This window comes from Cajanus cajan, chromosome 10 (assembly GCF_000230855.2).
Source record: "Cajanus cajan strain Asha chromosome 10, NIPB_CcT2T_4, whole genome shotgun sequence".
Taxonomy (NCBI): Eukaryota; Viridiplantae; Streptophyta; class Magnoliopsida; order Fabales; family Fabaceae; genus Cajanus; species Cajanus cajan.
Genome location: NC_138526.1, coordinates 41650009 through 41671851, shown reverse-complemented (window position 1 = coordinate 41671851; position 21843 = coordinate 41650009). Strand labels below are relative to the sequence as shown.

Below are 21843 nucleotides of genomic sequence, written 5' to 3'. Positions count from 1 at the left end.
TTTTTCCTACATCAGACAACTAAAGTTAAGAACTATATTGCTGAACCAAATCAAGTTAAAATAATAAAGGGCCAAAAAATCCTCTAGACTAGGGTTTTCTTAATCTAAAAAAGTCTAATTATTTTTTTTCTTTATTTTATTAATTCTTATTCTCTAATCAATATCTATCAACATGTACAAAAACTTCAATTTTAGAGCCAATGGTAAAGAATTCCAAAGATGATTCCAACATTTAATGAAGAGAAGGTTTGCTAGTTGTTGATAAACAGCAAGCATTATTTACTAACCAAGGCAGAGAAGCAATCAATGGTTTTGAAAAGTTGTGCTCTAAATTGATGGCTTCGGTGGAAATGGCACTACTGGAATGTGATTTAATGGACCTTTGAGAAGGTATTGGTCAACTTAGATCCATCAATTTTGCCCAAGATGGGGAAGGAGAATCTTGAGTGCATGAGAATAAAAGAGAATATGAAGGATAGAGATCAAGGCCAAAACCATGGCAGTGAAGAAGGAACCTATAACATGGAAGCAAAAAAGTGAGGAACAAACATTACAATAAATGGAGTGCAAGACAAGCCTAATCAATCAAATATAGAGGACAAAAGTAAAATAAAGTATAAAAGAATGGTGACACCAGAAAAATGATCAGACTATAAAACTAGATTTTGAAGAATAAAAGAACTAGTCATTTCAAATCCACCACCGAGATGACCAAATGTGGATTTGTCAATGGAGGTGATCTAGGTTGATATGGGTCTATGTCCCAACCATGTGGAGATCAAAGAAGACTAACAAATTTGAGGGAGGAAGAAGGGTCAATATTAGTATTAAAGAGTTTGCTATATGCTTTGATTTAATAAACTAGGCCATGACCATTAAAGGTAATTTTCTCCCAACACTAATGGGGCCCAATGAGGTGTGGCAAAGAAATGGGTGTTAAAAATTAAAGTAGAGAGAAATTGGCAAAGGCTGAGTTATGATTTCTTTTTGATAGAATGACTTGCATGTGATATGAGCTAGACTTGTGTTCAACATGTCTAGTAAATGTTGTAGTAGTTAGTGATGTTTTGAGATGCTTTGGTCAAGTTTTGTTGATTGTTGTATATGTTAGCTTGATTGTCAATGTTCACTATGTTTGTGACCAAGTTGATCCTGCTGGATATGGTAATCAAGAATGATTGGACATGATTGCCAACTTTTGCTATTTTGTAGGTGATACAAGAGAACCAATTGGAATGAGTTTCAAGCACCTATTGAAGCTATTCAGCTAGTCTTAATAAGGGCAACTTGTCTTTCTTGTTCTAGCATTGCATCAATAGCTTGGTCACCATGCTTTAGAGTTCAAACCATAAATTCCCTGTGAGAATTTGTTTTCAGCTAAAACTGTACAGAAGTGGTCAAACCTAAAGTCAGTTAGAGCTTCACCAATAGTGAAGATAACATAGGTGCATGGGTCAATTATTTTGGAATGGCAATGACTAAACTTATCAAAGTTTTTAATTATCAAGATTAAATATGTTGAATCTGACTGGCTTTTAAAATTAAACCATGCATTTGGTCATGGTCAAAGGCTGGATGGTGAAGTAATTGCACTTCTCTATATTCATGTAGTCCTATTGGTGGATGGCTTGCATAAGATGCACAACATTGAAGGTTCGATCAATAATGAGAAGATTAACCGTAGTTACTAAATTATAGAGTTATGCACAGGAACCTAATAATAAGCTTTTAGAATTACATTGGGAATAATCACTAGAGTTGCTAGATTATTGAGTTGCGTATATTAACTTGATAAATAAAAGAAAGTGTATTTAAAAAATGTTAGAGAATATATATTTTTTTGTTTGCCTCATGAATATTTTGAACAGATAATTAAAGATTAATTCTTTTCAAGACATATAAATCATCAAAGTAAACTTTATTTCTGTGTTAAATTTTATCTCTCTTGAAAATCTTATATTTTATACATATAGCTAAAAACAAAATCTCATACAACATAATTAGGGAGTAAAGTTATTTACCAAAATTGATTAAAAAAAGTAGTAACAATTTATATATTTTAATTAAATTATTTATGATTCAAATTTTTTCTCAAGAAAAAAAAACATCAATCTTTGATCTTGTTTAGAAATAAAAATAAGTTAGACTTTAAATAAAGATCTATAATCTGACATGTTTAAGGTTTGGTTAACCTATTTGATAAAAAAAATAGATTTAAACCTTTTAAAAAAAAACTTATTTATTTAAAAAATTATACTTAAACTTATAAAAAGATTTATTAGTTCTAATAAACCAATTTATTTATCTATATTATATAATTAAAAAGTAATATACATATTATATTATTAATATAATTAAATAAAGGAAATTTTAATAAAAAAATTATTATTAATAGTTTTGACATTTTTACTACACTAGAACCTTTTGCATTCTCTATTCATAACAACGAAATCAAAAAATAGAAAATAAAAAATCTGGTAGAAGCTCTTTATATGCTATTTTAGAAATATTAGAATATTTTACATGGGATATAAGGGAGATTTAATTTTTTTTTACAAGACTATCTTCTTTCATCATACTTGTGCGTGAATGTATATTAATATACATGCATGTTTGTCTATGAATTAGCTTTCTTACCTTAGTCTTTTATTTTTATTTTAAATTCTAATTTTTTTTATAATAATATAATAAACTATATTTTATCATACAAATTAAAAAAAAAGACTTATGCACGTATTTAAATATAAAATTTTCAACTTATTTAAAATTAAGTATATTAATTTACTTAATATCATTAATATAAAATAGATATTTAAATAATTTAGATTATACATTTTAAAAAGTTAGACCAAACTTAAAAAATCTATCATATATAATAAACTAAACTTAAATTTTATTTTTTCAAAAACTGTATATTTAAAGTATTGTCTGTCATATTCTATTTTCATCCATAGTATTGTTTTTAAATGTAAGAAATTCTCATCCTAAAATAGTAACATTACTCTAGATTTATAAGAGTCAAACCGTATGGACCAACTAGTTCAACAGTATGGACGCAAAGCCCAAAACCAAACCCAAGCGAAAACGGGTCGAATAAAAAACGGGCCCACCCATACGTGCAATCCAAGCTAAGAAATATCCACATTCATTTCATTCAATCTTCTAATAAAACCCTAGCCTCGACCGACCCAACACAGCGAAGAACACCAACAACAAGTTTTCAACACCAACAAGCGAAAAAGAAAAAACCTTAGAAACATGTCAGGAGTTGGACCTCTCTCTCAGGATTGGGAACCGGTGGTGCTCCGCAAGAAAGCCCCCACTGCCGCCGCCCGCAAGGACGAGAAAGCTGTCAACGCAGCCCGCCGTAGCGGCGCCGAGATCGACACCGTCAAAAAATGTTCGCCCCTCGCCCCCTCCCCTTTCATTTCTCTTTCATTTCCACTATCGGATTTCAATTTCAGAAATAAAATGTCGTTTTTAATTTTTTAATATCTTTTATCAAAGCATCTGATTCTGTTAGGTTCTGTTCTGATTAATTATTAGAAGTTTGGGTTATACGGATTGGCTCTTGGTAATTTTTAATTACCTTTTGTTTTTGTATTGATATTATTGTAGGCGATTCGCGATCCTTCGATGGTTTTCTGTTTTATATATTTGTTGCATGTTGAATAATATATATAATTATATATAGTTGATTATTTAGGTATTATTGCTGATAATCCCGTACTTGGTACTTGTCATTGATGCGGAATTTTCATTTCTATTTTTTATTTTTTTTTTCCTAATCAATATTTTGCCTGAGTACTGTAATGAAGCAGAGTTGAATTTTTGTGATAACATTGTTGAATGTTTCTCAATTATTTTATTGGCCTTTTGTATTTGGCTGGTCAGAGTGGTGATTGTTGAATTGTCTTTTGCAGTTAATGCCGGGACAAACAAAGCTGCTTCTAGTAGTACTTCCTTGAATACGAAGAGGCTGGATGATGATACAGAGAATCTGGCTCGTAAGTATGCTTATATGTATTTTGCTGATTCAATTGTTTGCATTTTCTATTATTGAGAAAACCTCACTCCATTTATTGGGGGATTCATCTTTGCTAGCAGCATGTTTTGATTATATTCTTTTATTAGCTTGAATTTTTTGTGCTAATCTTTGGAACATTTTCACAATTACTGGGGAAATCATATTCATGTGTTAGCAGGAGTTTACTGTGGGTATCTCACATGTGCACAACACACTTTTTGATTTCATCACTCAATTTTTTTAAGCTATAGAAGTCTATACTAATCCCTATGAAACACCAATATTTCAATTTGCTTCTGATACTGATACTCTCGGATACTTTACTAATACGTATGGTGAAGTATCCAAGTCTTTAAAAACATTATGAAAATCTTATCCAATCTCAATATTCTTGGATACTTTACTAATACATATCAGTGATAGGTATAGTGAAGTATCCATATCTTTAAAAATTATGAAGTTTCTATTACATCTAAATAAGACATAAAAAAATGTTTTATGTAGAAACATAGAAACATTTTCCCTTGATGAACTAAAAACGGAAATTGTTTTTTTTATAGATGATTTTAAGAAAGAAATGCGATTGTTAGCCTTATTTCTATTCCTAAACAATAGGATGTATTTTATGATGAAATGATTTATATTTTATCTGTTTTTATAATGTATAAGAAGTGTGTTTTTAATTTAGATTTGCAAGATTTCAGTTATATATTTATATATTTACTATGTTTATACATTTAGATCAAAATTACAATCACACACATTTATTATATTTTATGAATATTGATACATATGAAGACACATATCTCACATGTATAGTATCCTAAATATTTTAAAATAATCATATCATATTTGATGTGCATCATAGACTAATTCTGTCCAAGCACAATTCAAAAAATGCCTGAATATCATGGAGATGGGAGGATAAGCTTTGGGGAGAGGGATAATCACATTTAAGTTTGTAATTGTGGTTTGGAATTTGTGCCAACTGCCAACATCTTTGGTGGCTTTTGAGCTAAATTGGTATTGCATCAAAGCATGGTTTTGGTACCCAACTACAAGCAATATTTGGTTTTGTGGGTCGTGAAGAAAAATCTTGTTCGTATGTATGTATTGGCAAAAGATATTCTCATAATTTAATGTTATATTATTACTTTGACAATATTTACATACCCATATTTATGTATCTGAAAGTGCGTTTTATGAATTATATTTGAACAACAATCATTGTAATTAAATGTCTTTTCAGGCAAATGTTTCTGAACATTCTTGCTAAAATCAAATATATCAACTCTTTTCTCTTGACTCCTCTGATAATTGGTGAGCTTGACTTAGACTCAGAACTGCGAAGGCCTTCCTGAGCAATTATTTATCAGTAGTACCCCAATCATAAGCAAACATTTTTTTTCCTACAAATTAATATACTATCTTATTGCCTGATACCCAATTAGATTGTAATATCAGTTTACCACTGCAATTGTGAAACCGACTGTTGCCTACAATGTTTAATCTGTTTATTATAGTTTTGCTTATGTTTATTAGATAAGATAACTGCTCTGGTGGTCAGCAATTATCTTATCGTTATTGTCAATCTTGGCTGTTATTGTGTCTTTCATTGAGCTCAATGGCACATCATGCAACCCATGATGTAACTGATTTCACCTAGTGAGATAAGTCTCTTGTTGTTGTTGTGTATCTTGGCTCTGCGATGGTCAAAGATGGTTGAATTATTTATTGTTGTGATAACATATTCTTATAAATATAATTAAGGAGCTTTATTCAACATAATCATGCCACTATAAGTTTTGATATTACTATATAACTTTGAACATCAATGAAGCTTCTTTTCTCGATCGTTTTGTGCATCTTGGCTGTTGTTGTGTCTTTAACTGGGCTCAATTACAAATCATGCAATCCATGAAGTATGGGATTCTAGTGGGTTTATAAGGCCTTGGGCTCTCCAACTACATGAGCTAACTTTTGTGGTGTGGTTCTCCTGAGGTTCTTATCAATTGGTATGCAATCCATGATGTAGCTGACTTCACCTAGTGGGTTAAGTCTTGTTGTCGTTGTTGTGTATCTTGGCTCTATGATGGTCAGCGATGGTTGAATTATTTAATGTTGTGATAACTTATAGATAGAATTACGGATCTTTATTCAATAGAAGCATGCCACGATAATTTTGAACATGAATGAAGTTTCTTAATCATTTGAAGTTTGAACATCAAAACTTCTCTTACATATGACACACCCCTCCTACTTTAATTCTCATATCCTGTAATTTGACTTTCTGTGCACAGATGATCGTGTACCAACTGAGCTCAAGAAAGCTATAATGCAGGCCCGGATGGACAAGAAACTCACCCAAGCTCAACTTGCTCAAGTATTGCTCTCTTTCCTGTCTTTTTTTTTTTTTTTTTTTATCAATAGGAATTATAATAACGGTATCAAGATTTGAATCTAATACTCGATGTATATTACAATTTTCCACCACTAGATCGATCATAGTGATTCATATATTGCATGTCTTTTATGTTCATCATTTATGGTTTCTTGATATTTTCTGACAAGAGTGTGATTGCTTGCAGATCATCAATGAGAAGCCTCAAGTGATCCAGGAGTATGAGTCAGGGAAAGCCATTCCAAACCAGCAGATAATTGGCAAGTTGGAGAGAGCCCTTGGTGCCAAACTGCGTGGCAAGAAATGAGGAAGCAAATCTAACGAACAGGGGTGTGTATTTAGTTTTAGATTTTTATTTCACTGTCCAAGGTTGGTTGCATTTGCACGCTTATTTTGTGTGTATGCTAGAGGGACAACTCGTGTGTTAACTGTTCAAACATGATGTATCATCATAAATAAGGATATGTTATCAGCATAAATTTACCTTGGAGCAGATGAATATGATGCCATCATGATATATCTGAAGATTCATAATGTGTTTCATTCATAGTGGAGATCGAGTACCTACCATATATTATGGATAAGGAAGGAATAAAACACTTAATTTTTCTCATTTGAAAACTAACATGGAATCGAGTACCTACCATATATGTATACTAATTTAATAAAGGGAATATTTCTTCCAATAACCTTTTATTTTTCTCATATTATGGATGATTATATCCTTAATTTTAAGAAAAATAAATAAATACTTTTAATAATTGTCATTAATCAATTCTAAGAAATTATTCATATTATTATATTTTTTTGTTTATTTTATTTTTTAAAATATTTAGAGACACGATGCGTCTTTTTTCCCTCCTTATGGATAAGGGAGGAACAAAATACTTATTTTCTCATTTGAAAAGTAACATGAGATCGAAATCGAATTTATTTTTATATTTGATTACCGAGGATTTTAAGAATTATTCTTGAGGTTTTTCTTAACTCATTAGGTTACGTGTTATTTTAAAATCTTGTGTTTTTTAATTTGATCTTTAATTTTTTTTAATGTTTATGTTTAAGAATTTTAAATTTAATTTGGCCTAAATTTGTTCATTCATCTCAAACCATATTCTTATATGATTTTTTAATTATTTATCTATTTTGACCAATTTATTGGTTGAGTTTTAATATTTTTAAATTAGCATAAAACTTAAACAGTATTACAAGATAAATATTATAGTAGAACATATGGTTAAATATTTAAAGATGTTATTTGTTAAAAATTATAAATTTTATTTATATTAAATATTTATTTTGTGCTATATAGGTTTAAATATTAATTTTATTTTTTTGACAACCATGTTATTCATATAAAAGAATTCACTGAATGAGTAATATAATTATTTTTAGTTGAGTGTTTTCTTTTGATTTTTTTTTTCATTTACGATATTTAAATATGAAAACTTTCTTATGGAATGACTTGGTATATTAATTCTTGTTGTCTTTTGTCTTTTTGTTGCTTTTATTTTTGCATTTATAAGTTAGATGATACCAAGACAAAATTATTTTTTTTTCTTTCCATATTCTTTGTAATGAAAAAACAAAAAAGTTATTTTTAGCATCTAAAACTTTGAAGCAAATTTGGCTTTAAATCTAAATTGTCCTTACATTTAGATTTTTTATATTATTTAATTAGAAAAATATTTAGATAAACTAATCAGTTATAATATTATCATATTTAAGGAGGAAAGTTTGTTATTTAGTGTATTTATTTCTCGTTAGAAACTCATAAAATCACGTTGAACGGAAAAAATAAAAAATGTTACTTTTATTTGTTGGTTTGAAATGTGTACTATCGTCGTTCAACAAAACTCAATAATAAAATAAACACACCTTTGGTTAGACAAAGAGATAAAGAGAAATGTGAAATTCACATAAAAAAAATATCTTTAAATTGTGAAATAAAAATGTAAAAATAAAAATACTAAAGACAAGTATAATTGTATTATTTTGAATTTAAAAATTTTGTTTTTTTTATTGTGTTTGCAAGTTTAATCCCAAATTACTTTAGTTTTGTAATTTTATTTTGTTCGTTAAGTTGACATTTAATGTTTAAAATAATGCTGACGTGACAACGTTAAAGAGTTTCACATAAATACTTTGTTTGAAAATTAGAGTCGTAATAAGGTTGTCCCGATGATATTACTAACTCAGGATGTTACAAATTTCATCCTTCTTGATCTCTTCTTAAGAAGTTTCAAAGGACAAAACACTTTGTTTGTTTTGATTGAAAGTGAGAGGATTCCCGCAAGAAGGAAAATAACACAAGAATCAATTCTTCCATTGTTTTGATTTCTATGTTAAAAAAAAAATAAGGAAGAAGGAGGTTGTTGTGAGTCTCACGTGAAAAATGTTTTGTCCTCTTTTAAAATTTGGATGGAAATTAAAGGAAATGATGGAGTGCATGTGTCGGTTAAAAACACAAATACCTTTAATTATTAATCATGTCACAACTCTTTTTTAATTAAGATATTTATGTTATTATATATATATATATATATATATATTATAAGAACTAAATTACATGTTTGATTTGGCCTTTAATAAGAATTTTTAAATGCATATCTCGTCTTCAAATATTATAAATGTGATATTAATTTTTTAAACTTTTATGTTGATGTATAAATGATATGGTGTGATAACTTGAGAAAATAAGAGAAAAATATCATAAAAGAATTATTATAAATAACTATGAACATAGATTGAATCAGATTAGATTTGAAGTATATCAGTTTAATTAGATTGGATTTTTTTTTTCAGTTTTCAATTCAATCTAATCATATTAGGTTTGGATTAGATTGATTCATTGAATTTATTGCTAAGCTAATAAAATAAAATCATATTAGATAACTTAAAATATATTTTCATGTTATCTGTAACACTGTACTTAGGTGAGTTGTGAGGATCTTTGGTTGAAAGTTCATTTGACCTTGGGTGAAAAGTATATAAGGTTTCTCTTTAAGAGTTGAGCCTTATAAATTCAATTTCTTAAAGACTTTAGAGAGAGAGAGTAGAGTGTAAAGCTTTGGATTTCTACATCTTCTTCTTCATTCTTTTAGGTTCCCTTGTAGGTGTGAGAGGTTTTTTGGGATCCTCAAAGTAGTGATTCAAGCATTAGAGGTTAAGGAGTTGAGTTGGCTGGTTGCGAAGCTTGTGGAAGCTCGAAATCCTTCATTCCTCTATTTTCGTTTCGATTGCTCAGAGTAAAGGTAAGTGATGGAGAACCAGCCCATCAGTAAGGGAAACTAAGGTCAATTCATCTTTTATTTTGTGAAGTTACTTGTTGCTAGGTTATGGTTAAAACCTGATTATACTGGCAGATTTATGGATGATAAGACGAAAATGTTGAACTTGAATGGGTTAGGTTCATAAAAGTGAGAATTGGATGATTTGTTGGATTAGTGGTTGCATGCGAGTTTTGATGCCAAAATTAAGTTGTATGAAGTGTCTATACTTGTTTGATGGTGTTACATGCTTGGTTGGGTTGAATTCTAGGTCTTAGGAGGCAATTTTTTAAGTCTGCCATATCAGATTTTTTATATGGCACTAAGTATGCCTTCATGGCGTTGAGCGTAGTTTCGACAAGAAAATTTTATCTCGATCATTCCAGATGCAGGATCAATGACATCAGGCATGAAGAGAGAGACTTGTCTTGAGTTGGGATGAAGTTGGGCACGATTTGAATGGCATCAGGCATGATAAAGTGTGAAAGTCCTTAACTTGGTGACGTCAGATGTTGTTGAGGTGACGTTAGGTGTGAGTCAGACAGAGATTCTTTGCATGAGATGAGACTGAGTGTGAGTTTTGCACGCCAGGCGTGAGGCTTAGGGGATCTCCACCTCAATCACGTCAAGTGCAGTTTGGATGACACCTAGTGTGAGCGAGACAAAAAGCTCCCTGCCTCGATGGAGTTGGGTGCAAGGTATGTTACACCGAGCGTGAGATGCTTTGATGATATGTTGATGTTTTGGTGAACTTGCATGATGAACATGAGTATATTATTGCATGTTGCATGGTGTATGAGGATTATTTTATATATTTGATTATATATGACATATATATATGATTATACAATGGATGATGATTATTCTATATATGTTGATTAGATATGGCATATATAGATATTTGTGTGGTGTTGGATGACCATGAGCATATGTATGCTATATATATGTGTGTGTATGTGTGCGTGATGTTGTTGATCTTTGTATGTATTGACCAGATGTAATGCATATAAAGGATGTATGTATGATGTTGTTGATTTCTATATGTGTCGACTGAATGTGATGCATATAGATGATGCATGGTGAGGTGAATGCTGAGAATGTAGTATGACCATTGATTAGAAAACTCTCCTTGAGGAGAGGAAAATATTTTAAAAATTAAAGATCCAACATATGGAATCTTGGAGTGGTGCTCGAGTAGGCCATTGATTAGAAAACTCTCCTTGAGTAGGTTTATCTCTTGGAGTGGGTTTTGAGGTGTGTTAACGTCTCCTCTAGGTCCTTAGTTAGTGGTTAAATAAGGTAGGAGGTTGAGGGTTACAACCCTTAACCAAGTACTTGGAAATGTTGCATAGTTCTTTGAGGATAATTTGTAGGCAAACTCCATATGTGACTTAGTAATGCATGTCAAGGTCGTGGTAAGCCTATACCTAATTGTAATATTCCTAATGGTGGAGTCAAACTTTCTTAGTGTAAGTGACAAGACTTGATAAGCTAGAGGAGGGATTGATATTTCATTTTACTGTAATTGAGCCAGCACTTTGAGTGCGAAAATGATTCGATTGGTTTGGTATGGTGGATTCACTTAAACTGCTTATGTTGTTAGGAGATCTCTGTAGGCGAATGTTTGACGACACATTAATTGAAGTGTTTGCATATGATGTATGTATGCAACATGATCATGTGCATTGTTGAATGTTTTGCTTGACATGGTGTGGATAAGATACATGTTTGTTTTAGGGTGTTTGGCTTTCATGTATGTATTGTTATGATGTTATATAGGTCATAGAATCATTTTCTATACTTACATGTTTTTGAACTCTAACTTACCCTTTCTGTTTTCATGTGATTTGAATTGCGATGATCATACGTTGTATAAGAGCATATAAGATTAAGCTTGAGAAGCTATTGTTAGTAAGTGGTGGGATCTTTTGTTGACGACGGTGCTACTATGTGTAGCTTGTATAGTTGTGTTCAACCAACAATAGGAAATAGGATTATTTTGTGATTACTATATACATATATATAACCTGTTTATATTAATATAGGCGTTTTACTTTTATATTCATATTATATATGTATATATAACACGTTCTTTCCTTTAATCTTGAATGTTCTAGTAGATTAATTTCTATTGCTAGTAGTAATGATTTCATTTTGTGTGACGACCAATACAGGTCGTTACATTATCAACTAATAAAATATATTAATGATAAGAATTTGATTATTGGCATTGTAAAATATAACTTAAAACATTAAAATTAGAAACTTAAAATGTAACAAATATCATTAAATTAAAACTTAATTTGTCCAACACCAGAATCTATAAATTTATTATATCATTCTCAACAATACAAATTCAACAAAAATGTTTGAAGTGTTACAAACCAACATTGCAAAACCCTATATGTAATTAGCACTAAACTTTAATAAATGAGAGACACTTACAACGAGGTAAGTCGAAAATTTGGGCTTTATTTTTTACCTTTAGTACTAAATGAATGAGTTGTTTTTTTTTTTTTTTTAAAGGTTGAATGAGTCCCTTATCCCATCTCTATCTTGTACTAGTAACCCAAATTTAATAACTCAAAATAAATATAATAAAATAATAATAAATATTAAATTAATCAAATGAATCAATTGGTTCAATTTCTGAAAATCAAAATTCAATATCTAAATTAAATTGATTAAATTTTCAATTTTTAAATTCAAACTAATCCAATAATTTAAACTAATTCAATTTTTTGGACTTAAATTGGATTAGATTTATTGAATCATCAAATTAGATCAAATCCGCACCACCCTAATTATAAATGAGTTTTAAACTTCTGACCTTTAAAAATTATTTAAGAATAAAATATAAATTTAGAATATTTAAATGCTATCAAGTATCAATTTTTTTAATCTTTGTAAATTAGTTACTAGTGATATTATAAAAAATATATGAAGGAGTAACATTTTTTTCTTTCCTCCTACCTTTTACATAACTGAACATATTTTTTTCTATTTTCTTTTTTATTGAACAATTAAGAAAATAATCTAGTAAAAAATTATGATAAATGTACATAAACTCTAAATTCTAAATCATAAATCCTAAACTTAGATTTGATCCTTATTATAATCATAATAATTTTTTTATGAAAAAGAAAAAAGAAAATTAGCTTTAAAAAATTTCAATTTTTTACATTTACTTTTACTTATTGTTTCCTTCTTTTTTCTCATTTACGTTTTTTTTCTTTTCAAATCAACCATAGCACAAGGCATACTGTGTTGCTGTTGCCGGCCTCCGGCTATGAAGGTATCTGTCCAATAAAACATTTGCCGACCACACTCTAAACATGCCTTTCTTGTTTTCTTCTTTCTTATCATTCAGCCACATGTACACGTTGGTTCAATTTGATTTTTTTTCTTCTAATTAATGTAAAGCATTAAAATAAACTTTTATAATTATAAATAAATAAAATATACATTGTTCATTCAAATAAAATTAAGTTTTAAAAACAAATAATTTCTCTTTTAAGAAAAGAACATTATAGGATGTTTTTATTCTCAAAAATCAAATTTAGTATAAGAAATTTACAACAACCCATTAATTTGAGCTACTGAGCATAATGTAATGCTGAATTTTTCAAAAGATCAGCCGTCACAAACTTCAACGACAAATCGAAAACAAACAATAGCCTATTTAAACTGTTTTGATTGGCTCATCATGTATTGTTTGATTAAAAGAGGTAAAAGCTTAAGTACTCTTCAAAGTTCAAACGTGAACATATATCATTATTATAATTGCAACCTTTTTGTTCACCACGATTGTCATATAAGTGGAGTCCATTTTACCTTAGCTTTTCAAAATATTTATATTTCTGGTCACGCATCCAAAGGAGGCATTTATTTATTTGTAAGGGGACACTTGCATAGTTTTTTACAAGAATATCTTAATGAGGGTCATGTTGTGGAGTGAGATTGAGAATGAGTTTGAGACCGAAAGCAATGAATGTTGAATGAGGAGAGTTTGTCCTATTTGGATATTGTAAATAGTATTAACACTGTTTAGTCTTAGTGTCCAATCAGGCCTGACAAAGGTGCCGGCCTCAATGTTTCCTTGCAAATTGCAATTGCATTCTCATGTCCCTCACCTTTCTCCTTCTTTTTTCTTCTCCCTTCCAATCATGATATTCTAACATTGGACTCATTGTTTCTAAAAATTTGAAAAGACCCAACTCATTTAACACTTCCTTTATTTTAAAGACTTACCTTGAATGTATTTTAAAATTTTAACAAATTATTTTTTGTAATTTCCAAAAAAATTAATTTATATACACATTGTTGAATGTGTAAATCAATTAATGTAAAACTACCACCAAATACATTACTTTAGAAATATTTACACTTAATCAATGATCTAAAAATTGAATCTTAGATATATATTTATTTTAAATATTTTGAAAAAAAGTTTTGTCTATCCATAGTAATCGTATCTAATTCAATCATAATTATCTATAATGAAATGAAAGTGGTTTATAAAAAATGATTAAAGTATTTTTTAGTTTATATAATTTTACTAACATTACTTTTTTAGTCCTATATTTATATTTTTGTCATTAATTTTTTTAACATCATTTTCATATAAATGATGTGAGCTTATTAAATTTACATGTCAGTTATATATTTAAATTTTTAGAGAGTGATGTGTAAAAAATATTATTAAATAAATACTTTTTTAGTAATATTGTTTGATCAAATAGTAAATATTCAATGGATTTGAATTCAAAAGCAAAGAACATGTATTTTTTTAAAGACTATATTTATTTTTTACAAACAAAATTATTTAAAATCACTATTAACAACAAAATTCAATCTTCTAGTATTTAAACAAAGAACATGGATTTAAGTTAAAATATCAAAACTATAAACATTAAAACTAAAAATTATAAAATCGAAAATAATGACAATAATACTTGTGTTTTATTATATTTTTATATTTTAAACAAACATATAGAGGCATATTCCTTTTTCTTATTTTTTAAGATTTAAATATATTTTTTGTCTATATAATTTTTATTTTTATTTTTATTCTCTATAATTTTTTTATTGCTTCATCTCTAATATTTTATGATGTTTTAAAAATAGGTTTTATTGTCAACTTTCATTAAAAAAACTCATATGTGTGATAAATGAAATACATATTATATATTATATTCCACTTAACTATTGTCATGTAAATAAATTGATTCTATTTTTTTAGATAAAATTTTAAAACATACTTTACTGTTATCACTTCATCATATTCTTTAAGCACACCCTCTTAGGATTGTGTAATGTCGCATCTTGGCGGTTGGTGGTGGTGGAGCTAGACCACCGACTTCCCTTCTTCAATAAAGTGTCTCACTTGTTGCTATTGTGATAATCATGGTAAGTGACAACGATCTTGATGATCTTAAGTCAACAGACATAATTCTTCTTAACCCCAAAGGAAACGACATTGTTAATGGTGCTTCACGTGGCATCATTAACAATGTTGTTTCCTTATATTAATTGTTTGTTTTAATTTAGTCTTATTTTTATTTTTGGTCTCAATTTGGTCCCAAACTAATTAATTGGTTTCAATTTTGTCCCAAATTAATTAATTGGTTTCAATGTGGGACTTCCGTCCAAATTATTTAAACGGAGTTAACTTTTGGTCACGTGGATGCCACGTAGATGCATACGTGGATGCCACGTGAATGCTACGTGGATGACAATTTTTTTGAAAACACCAGGACCCAGAACGACCCGTTCTAAACCAGAACAGGCCGTTCTGGTTTCACTTTTGGTGTATTAATTTTGTAACTGAAACGGGCCGTTCCAGATGCAAAAATTAACACACCACCAGTGCAGCAGAACGGACCGTTCTGAAACCAGAACGGGCCGTTCTGGTTTCAAAACGGGCCGTTCTGGATTCAGAACGGCCCGTTCCAAAACTGAGAATATAATATTCTTGACTTAATTGTGTTTTTGATCGCTCAAGTATTATAATTATGTAATTTTGATCCCTAAGGTTTTAATTGAGTAATTTCAGTCTTTAAAAGATTACAGTTGTGTAATTTTAGTCTCACAATTTTTAATTGAACAATTTTTAATGGGAGAAACTAAAATCGTACTATTATGATATTCGAGGGACTAAAATTGTTCAATTAAAAATTGAAGGACCAAAATCGCGCAATTGCAATTCTTTAAGGACTAAAATTACCCAATTAAAATCTTGGGGATCAAAACAGCACAATTGTAATACTTGAGGGATAAAAAATGCAATTAAACCAATATTATTTATTAATTTTATTAAAAAATATAATAATTTTGAAAAATATTTTTTTATGGTAAAAATTTTAAAATTACTTATTTTTATAAAATACAATTGTCTTATAAATAGAGTAATAAATTTTTCTTTTTCTCTTTCTGTTTGAAGAAATATTTAAGTATCACTTTATAATTTTTTGTAACTTATTTAAAATTAGAGGAATAAAATGATAAAAATTAATAAGATAAACATAATAAAATAAAATATAAAAAAATATTAATAATTTATTTTATTAGATATAACAACATAATTAAAATATAATTAATAATATATATTTTATTAAATTATTAATATTTTATATATAAAAAAAGATGAAATCGGAACGGCCCGTTCTGAAACTGGAACGGGCCATTCTGGTTGCACTTTTGGTGTGTTAATTTCGCACCTAGAACGGGTCGTTCCGGATGCAAAATTAACGCATCAAAAGTGCAACTAGAACGTCCCGTTCCGGTTTCAGAACGGGCCGTTCTAGGTCCAGGTGTTTCAAGAAAATTGTCATCCACGTGACATCCACGTATGCATCTACGTGACATTCACATGGCCAAAAGTTAACTCCGATTAAATAATTTGGACGAAAGTCCCACATTGAAACCAATTAATTAATTTGGGACTAAATTGAAATCAATTAATTAATTTAAAATTAAATTGAAATTAAAAATAAAAGTGGGACTAAATTGAAACAAACAAAATTAATATAAGGAACAAAACAATTAATACACTCTCCAGTCTCCCCTCGCGTAGATCCATTCCTGCTTCCAACGTATAATATGCTAATTTTTTTTAAAAAAATTATTTTAATTTTAATATAAACAAATGGAGAGAAACGAAAATAGTGTAAAAGAAGTTGGCAGCATGGGAAATTGCAACAAGTCGGGGGACGAAAATGCAAAGAGAAGTGTCAGTATCAATCAACGTTGTAGGCGCCAGGCAGTGGAAAAGAAACACGGGAGAGTGAGTGAGTGAGTGAGTTCGAACTTCGAAGCTCCCAACATTCTCTCTTCTCTTCTCTTCTCTTCTCTTGTCTTCTGGCATTGCCACTATGCTTTAAGCAGTTCTAGGGTTAGGGCTTTGGCTTCTCAGAAATGGAGGGATACAGAAGGAAGGCGCACATAGCGCTGGTCGCCATGGTGGTGCTCGCTTCCCTCGCTGTCTTTGCTTTGCTCATCGCCCTCTCTTACTACTGCTACATCCTCAACAAGCTCTCTAACCGCCGCAAAACCCTCAAAAAAGGTTCCTACCCCTCTCTAACTTACTCATACCTTCTTTATATTTACTTTCACTTCTCAAACGTCTATAACTATAACACTCATCAAACTAAACTACACTTTACAAATCTTTCAAAACGTAAAATAGTTGAAGTAATGTGATATATATTTTTTAAAACTAGAAATAAAAATATATAGTACTTTTTCAAGCGAAGGTGGTCCTTATATTTTTTTTTTGTATTTATGTTTAATTAATTTAATTAATAATCACATATCGATCTTTGCACTTGTAAAAAAAAAAAAAAAAAACTGAAGTATGATGCAATCAATATTGATACTGCTTGTTCATTGATATTCATTATATTTTTTTTCCTCTGGGATTATTTCTCATTTGTATTGTCTGAGAATTGCAAGTAACTTTTGGTTTACTTTAAAGCTTTTTTTTTTTTTTTTTGGTATCTTTCCTGTTTCTACTTTACTTGAGTAAATTGATGTCCCACTTACTCACGTGTTATTCTTGATTTTATATTAGTTGAGGACGCTAACCTTAACGACAAAAGTGACTTTGCAAATCTGCAAGTTGTCGCTGAGAAGGGACTTCAGGTGTTCACTTTCAAGCAGTTGCATTCTGCAACAGGGGGCTTCAGCAAGTCAAATGTCATTGGTCATGGTGGATTTGGACTTGTTTACCGGGGAGTGCTCAATGATGGCAGGAAAGTTGCCATAAAATTCATGGATCAAGCAGGAAAGCAAGGGGAAGAAGAATTTAAAGTAGAGGTTTGTTGTCTCTTTGAACATTTTGGGCCAGCCCTGTTTCTTTTCTAGAAGCTATGAAAAACCCAATGCATTGTTCTTCGTGCTTATGTTCTTATTTTCCCTCGTAATCAAATTATCAAAACAATGAAATTTGTAGATTATGAATCATCATACTTTTTTGGCCATGTGTCTGTTAATTAGATAGCAAGAAACCAATTCATTTTTGGTAATTGAGTTAAATTGGTTGATCACATCTCACTGTAGGTGGAATTGCTAAGTCGTTTGCATTCTCCATATCTGCTGGCATTGCTTGGGTACTGCTCTGATAGTAATCATAAATTGCTGGTGTATGAATTTATGGCACATGGTGGACTGCAGGAACATCTTTATCCTGTCAGCAGTAAGTCATGAAAACATATATTTGCTAATAAGCTTTTATTCTTGCTAATTTAAATGTTGTGAATGGATGAGACTACAGATAATTTTTCTTACTTGACAGTCAGTAGCTCAGATTCTCAATTTCTCATGATGGGATGGATGTGTCATATGTCCCTGGGATTTTGATATAACCATATCCACTTTTGCTACAATTTTTCCGTTTGCTACTCCCGGTGCCAACTGCCAAGTTAGGAAAAATTGATTAGAATCATTTTTAGTTTGAATGAGTAACGCTTTCCAAACCTGTTAAGGAATATATTTGTTGATAGATAAATCTATTAATCTTGCAGTATTGAACATCAGAGTTAAATTTATGAAATTATTGATTGAAAACAGTCCTGTCAGCATGCACCCAGTTTGACTGGTTGCATTTGGTACTCTTAGTAACTGATTTCTTACATATATGCCTTTGTTCTGTTGTGTAAAATTTAATGGCATGTCCATCTAAGCAATGAAAATAATTTTCGCCAAACTCTGTCTTTTGTGATCTCTCCCTTGAACTTTTTCACTCTGCAAAGCTTATTCTTCCCTTCTAAAGTTTATCATGACTATGGGTTGGAAGTGACACTAAACTATGTTCCGTTCATGTTACACAATCTGGACAGTGATCTTGAAGTGATAACCATGGTATTTAAGCCTCAAATTACATTAATTGTTTAATTTGTCATTGCTTTTTCAGATGTCTAAATTTTACATACATAGCTGTTAGGTGGTCAAAAGTAATTTATATGCATCTTGTTTGAGGAAAGGTCCTAAGTCAGGCGGTTTATATAATCAATCATCTTGCAAGAGGTAAAAAAATTAGCCACTTTATTGATTTTTCACTGCCTTCAGTCTCTCATTTAGGGAGAGAGAGCTGTTAGGTAGGAAAGACAGGAGTTCTCTTATCTGTTCTAACAAGAGTTGAGTGGCTGTAAGAGAGGTCTTAAGAAAGTGATTTGGAATCTAACTCAACCTTACAAAACTGGTTTGTAAGGTTACAATTGCTTCCCAATTATATATATTACTAGTATGACCATTTCACTAGTCGATGTGGGATCTCCAACTAGCTACGTGAAGGATGTGTGTTGGGCATACCACATCGATTAGAGATAAGATCATAATAATATATATAAGTGGGGAGCAATCCTCCCCTTCCAAACTGGTTTTGTAAGATTGAGTTAGGCTCCAAACTACTTTCTTAAGAAGAGGCTTACTTGAAGTTGCAATCCTTTCCTCTAAAATAAATCACTAGGTGTATTGAACCCTATGTAGAACAGGAAATGTACCAATGCTTGCAAAAACGTCTTACTTAAACAATTTTATGAAGTATGAACCAATGCATCATAAGCGTTATCTTTTGATTTGAACTCTAGAATCTCCGGTGTATGAGGAACGAGGATGAAAATGTACAATGTTTGACATATAAGAGGAAATTTCTTATGGGTCAGGCATGACATAAAGTTTATTTTAAAATAATTTCTATTCTTAGTTTGTCAATTTGAGCTATTGTGAGAACTTGATCAGAAGCTGGAGCAGAAGTTCTAATATCTCTCCCATTACCATGAAAACAAAATTTGCAATGATTTGTAATGAAGTGTTATATTGTATCTTATTCCGTAAATCTAGGTGTGTATTAAAGCATTTTTGTTCATTCTTTTTTATTTTGGAGCCATTGTCTCTTAATGCAGACATTACAAGATCATAAATTACGTTGTTCTGTCTCCTCCCATTTTCGTGTAAATTTTTTAATGGCGGTCTAGTTAATATAAAATGCCCAAGTTTTGCGTCTGCAGTGATAGTTGCTATTTTTTGTCCGTTATTTTGTGTCATCTTGTATGTCTGTATTGATTTTGACGAGTTGGTTTTCCTGTAGATTCTAATGTTACAGCTGTAAAGTTGGATTGGGAAACTCGATTAAGAATAGCACTTGAAGCTGCTAGGGGCTTGGAATATCTTCATGAACATGTCAGTCCTCCAGTGATTCACAGAGATTTTAAGAGCAGCAACATCCTCTTGGATAAGAAGTTTCATGCCAAAGTTTCTGATTTTGGATTGGCAAAGCTTGGACCTGATAGAGCTGGTGGACATGTTTCAACTCGAGTTTTGGGCACCCAGGGATATGTTGCTCCCGAGTACAAATCTTGCCTCAATTTGTTTTTACATTGTTTTGGTTATTCTATTTGTCTAATCTTTATTTTTATTACAATAGTTGTTCTTTGAGTAATTTCATCTCATGACAAACTAGTGTTTTGTTTCCTAATGTTTGATTGTGCAGATATGCACTAACAGGACATTTAACAACAAAATCAGATGTGTACAGTTATGGTGTTGTACTTTTGGAACTGCTCACTGGCCGAGTGCCAGTTGATATGAAGAGACCTCCAGGGGAAGGTGTTCTTGTTTCTTGGGTGCGTTTGTTAATTCTTTTCACCAATCAAGTTCTATGTCGATTATGTATCGCGCAGTGAAAGTTAATTAATTAATGGCAGTCTAGTATTTCCATTTACGGGAACAAGAATATTAGACAACTAACATTTATATTTCAGCACCAGTGCTTTCTAACAAACTTGCATCTGCTATTTGTGTTTAGGCTCTCCCCCTTTTGACTGATAGAGAGAAGGTTGTAAAGATTATGGATCCTTCATTGGAGGGACAGTACTCCATGAAAGAGGTTGTCCAGGTGGCTGCAATTGCTGCAATGTGCGTGCAACCGGAGGCCGATTATAGGCCGCTCATGGCAGATGTTGTGCAGTCATTGGTTCCACTGGTGAAGACTCAAAGGTCCCCTTCAAAGGTAGGCAGCTCTAGTTTCCATTCCCCTAAGTTGTCCCCAGGCCCCACATCCATTTAATGCATGTAATGTCACATATTATCAACATTTAAATGAAGGATAGGTACATGCTCACCAAACTTAGATTTGTAACCTCGGTAGTTGCTGTTTCTTTGTAATCTTAATTCTTAAACCATGTGATGCTGATTGAAGAGGGAAAAAATGCTGGGCTTAATGTTAATAGTTTAAATTAATGAAAGATAGACCTGTTTATATTTTAGTTTGTGGTGGGGGGTTCTGCTTAAGAATCACCTTATATGTCTAATGTCTCCCATAAGATAAGATGGTTGCTTTACTAATCATCATGGCTCTCAATTTTCAATTATTGTATCCTTGAAGGTTAACAAAGAATAAGAAATGAAGAGAGAGAGAGAAAACAGTTAAACACGCCTTAGGGGATTCGTCATCCTAGTGTCCCCTCGCATGACTTTTTCCATTCTTGTATTTTCTTTCTGGGACATAGGTTTCCTTTGGAGGTTGATATTTGTTAGTCAACATCATGGCATGAAGATAAAAAGCTAAACCTGGAGACTATTAAACGTATCATGGGGGAAATAATTAAGTTGTGTTTGGTTAAATATGTAAACATTGTTGACGAAAT

General features: G+C 30.8%; 2 protein-coding genes across 2 annotated transcripts; both read left to right on the top strand.

The window, feature by feature from the left end:
• The first annotated feature begins 3165 nt into the window (after window positions 1–3165).
• Window positions 3166–6921, top strand: LOC109816487 (multiprotein-bridging factor 1b). The gene is made up of 4 exons (XM_020381533.3): window positions 3166–3400; window positions 3924–4007; window positions 6328–6410; window positions 6616–6921. Exons 1-4 carry the CDS (start codon window positions 3259–3261, stop codon window positions 6733–6735), a joined length of 429 nt encoding a protein of 142 aa, XP_020237122.1. The 5' UTR covers window positions 3166–3258; the 3' UTR covers window positions 6736–6921.
• A 10029-nt stretch (window positions 6922–16950) lies between these two features.
• LOC109816503 (Protein kinase superfamily protein) lies at window positions 16951–21462 on the top strand. Its single transcript, XM_020381547.2, has 6 exons — window positions 16951–17261; window positions 17769–18013; window positions 18257–18392; window positions 20286–20544; window positions 20688–20820; window positions 21003–21462. Exons 1-6 carry the CDS (start codon window positions 17114–17116, stop codon window positions 21261–21263), a joined length of 1182 nt encoding a protein of 393 aa, XP_020237136.1. The 5' UTR covers window positions 16951–17113; the 3' UTR covers window positions 21264–21462.
• The last annotated feature ends 381 nt before the right edge of the window (window positions 21463–21843 follow it).

What these genes read in the sequence shown, in the direction of transcription:
- LOC109816487 (XM_020381533.3), top strand. Translation starts at nt 3,259, where the DNA reads ATGTCAGGAGTTGGACCTCTCTCTCAGGATTGGGAACCGGTGGTGCTC. An exon ending in TGATACAGAGAATCTGGCTC is followed by an intron (nt 4,008 to 6,327) that starts GTAAGTATGCTT and finishes TTCTGTGCACAG; the next exon opens with ATGATCGTGTACCAACTGAG. An exon ending in CCCAAGCTCAACTTGCTCAA is followed by an intron (nt 6,411 to 6,615) that starts GTATTGCTCTCT and finishes GATTGCTTGCAG; the next exon opens with ATCATCAATGAGAAGCCTCA.
- LOC109816503 (XM_020381547.2), top strand. Translation starts at nt 17,114, where the DNA reads ATGGAGGGATACAGAAGGAAGGCGCACATAGCGCTGGTCGCCATGGTG. An exon ending in CCGCAAAACCCTCAAAAAAG is followed by an intron (nt 17,262 to 17,768) that starts GTTCCTACCCCT and finishes ATTTTATATTAG; the next exon opens with TTGAGGACGCTAACCTTAAC. An exon ending in ACATCTTTATCCTGTCAGCA is followed by an intron (nt 18,393 to 20,285) that starts GTAAGTCATGAA and finishes GTTTTCCTGTAG; the next exon opens with ATTCTAATGTTACAGCTGTA.